At 45.5% G+C, this 1,958-nt stretch overlaps 1 protein-coding gene across 1 annotated transcript in view; it reads right to left on the bottom strand.

Annotated features, from left to right (window-relative positions):
* LOC109841157 (LEAF RUST 10 DISEASE-RESISTANCE LOCUS RECEPTOR-LIKE PROTEIN KINASE-like 1.2) overlaps nt 327-1,958 on the bottom strand; it is a 3,775-nt gene continuing 2,143 nt past the window's right edge. The window contains 2 exon segments of the mRNA XM_020410041.1: nt 327-1,255; nt 1,257-1,482. Of these exon segments, the coding sequence (XP_020265630.1) occupies nt 556-1,255; nt 1,257-1,482 (926 nt within the window). The 3' untranslated portion in view covers nt 327-555.

Raw genomic sequence — 1,958 nt, 5'->3', positions numbered from 1 at the left:
GAAGGGAAGCCGTGGCCAATACCCCTGAGCAGATCTCCTGCTGATCTCATTCTTGAATCAAAGTTGGTACCCTTGCCGTGTTTGTCTACAGGAAGTCCACAGTAGAACATTAAGTTTATCTCTTTCATCGATGACTGAAATTGAAACTCAAATTTGGTACCCTTGCCGTGTTTGTCTACAGGCGTACGTGGAAACTGACGCAGTTTATCAGTCGTGTAGTTTAAGAGTTAACATCCGATATATACCCCTCAGATCTTACGCATTTCAATATGACTCTCTGTCCTGTTCAATATAACCAACAGAAACTTTCTAGAGAACAAGGAAAATGTCTTTAATACAAAGATGATGACATAAAATTAAGGCAGTGAAGTGCGAGGGCCAAAAAAAAAATCTGTTTAAGCACTTCTACAATTATTACCCTCTGCAAATAAATGCGACGTATCTAACTACAGTAACCTCTTCCTACTATGTACATTGCCCTCTTAATATCACAACATATGTGAGAACTACACACCACCACAATCGTCTCAAACGAGAAAACATCCCCTTACAAACTCAGACTATACCTTGATTGCTAGAGCTCGGAGTAGTAGAACTACTACTCATCCAACAATTCTTCATCACCGAATCAGGCGATATCGACCCTGAATCCTTCAACAGCCTCGACTCCTCCTTAGTCCTAACCTCGCAATCGTCGCCACTACAATGACTACCCACCTCGATCTCCTTCAACCCCTCCAAAACCTCCTTTATCGGAGGCCTCATGTCCCTATCCATCTGCAAACACCTGAACGCTAGCTCGGCCATTTGAGTCACCATCCTATTCGCCTCCTGATTGGAGCCGAATTCAAGTCCCGGATCGACCAAATCCGCCAACTCGCCGTTCTGGATCTTACTCATTGTGACCATAGCCAAACTTATCTCGTTCGGCCTAAGGTTGACATCTACCGCCGGCCTAGACGATATGAGCTCCATAAGGACCACTCCGAAGCTGTAAACGTCGCTCTTATCTGTAAGTTGATAGAGCCTGTGGTACTCCGGGTCGAGGTACCCTGGGGTTCCTTGGGGCGCGGTGGACACGTGCGTGGCATTGGCGGGGAAAAGGCGGGAGAGGCCGAAATCGGCAACCTTCGCGTTGAAGTTGTTGTCGACGAGGATGTTGTGGGTTTTGACGTCGCGGTGGATGATGTCGATGGAGTGGAGGTAGGAGAGGGCGGATGCGGTGTCGATGGCGGCAGAGAGGCGGAGGGAGAGGGGGACGGACGGGGTTGTGCAGGTGGTCGGCCAGGGTCCCGTTGGGGATGAACTCGTAGACGAGGAGGAGGTGGGGGGAGTTCGGGGACGTGGACCCGTAGAGGGTCACGAGGTTCGGGTGGCGGACTCGGGAGAGGATTCCGACTTCATTCATGAACTGCTCGACGCGTTTGTAGCTCGTTTCGTACAGACGCTTCACGGCCACAACGCGTCCGTCTCGGAGAAGACCTGAAATCATCAGTGTAACTTTCTATGAATCAAACATGTACATACTAAAATAGAGCAAATAAGAGTTATATTTAAGATTGAATCATCTTTTTTCATGTAAATAATGAGATATTAGCTTGCTCGCTGAATCAAATTAGACCTTAATTCTCCAGTACTTCACCATTGTCAACATTATCTCATCACGAGCACCATAAAAGGCGCTCGGTATACGTGAAATTCAAACATAAACGATAAGCTTTTGGTAAGCTCCATAAGGAGCAGCTAGTTTTTGATAGTAATCATAAAGAATAAGTTCACTGTTTAAACCTATAGCAATTCTATTTTGAAATAGAATTGGGGTAGGTTTAAAATTGAATTATGTAAAAGTAAACAAACATTAAGGGTTAGAAACTTTTAAAATAACATGTAAGGGTCACAAGGGTACTAAAATGCCAATTTTAAAACTTCAGGTCTGCCAAGAACAAATGAGGGCATGC

Source organism: Asparagus officinalis, chromosome 1 (genome assembly GCF_001876935.1).
Source record: "Asparagus officinalis chromosome 1, Aspof.V1, whole genome shotgun sequence".
In the NCBI taxonomy this organism is placed as follows: Eukaryota; Viridiplantae; Streptophyta; class Magnoliopsida; order Asparagales; family Asparagaceae; genus Asparagus; species Asparagus officinalis.
The sequence above is the reverse complement of the archived record's forward strand: the minus strand, read 5'-3'. Positions and strand labels throughout refer to the sequence as shown.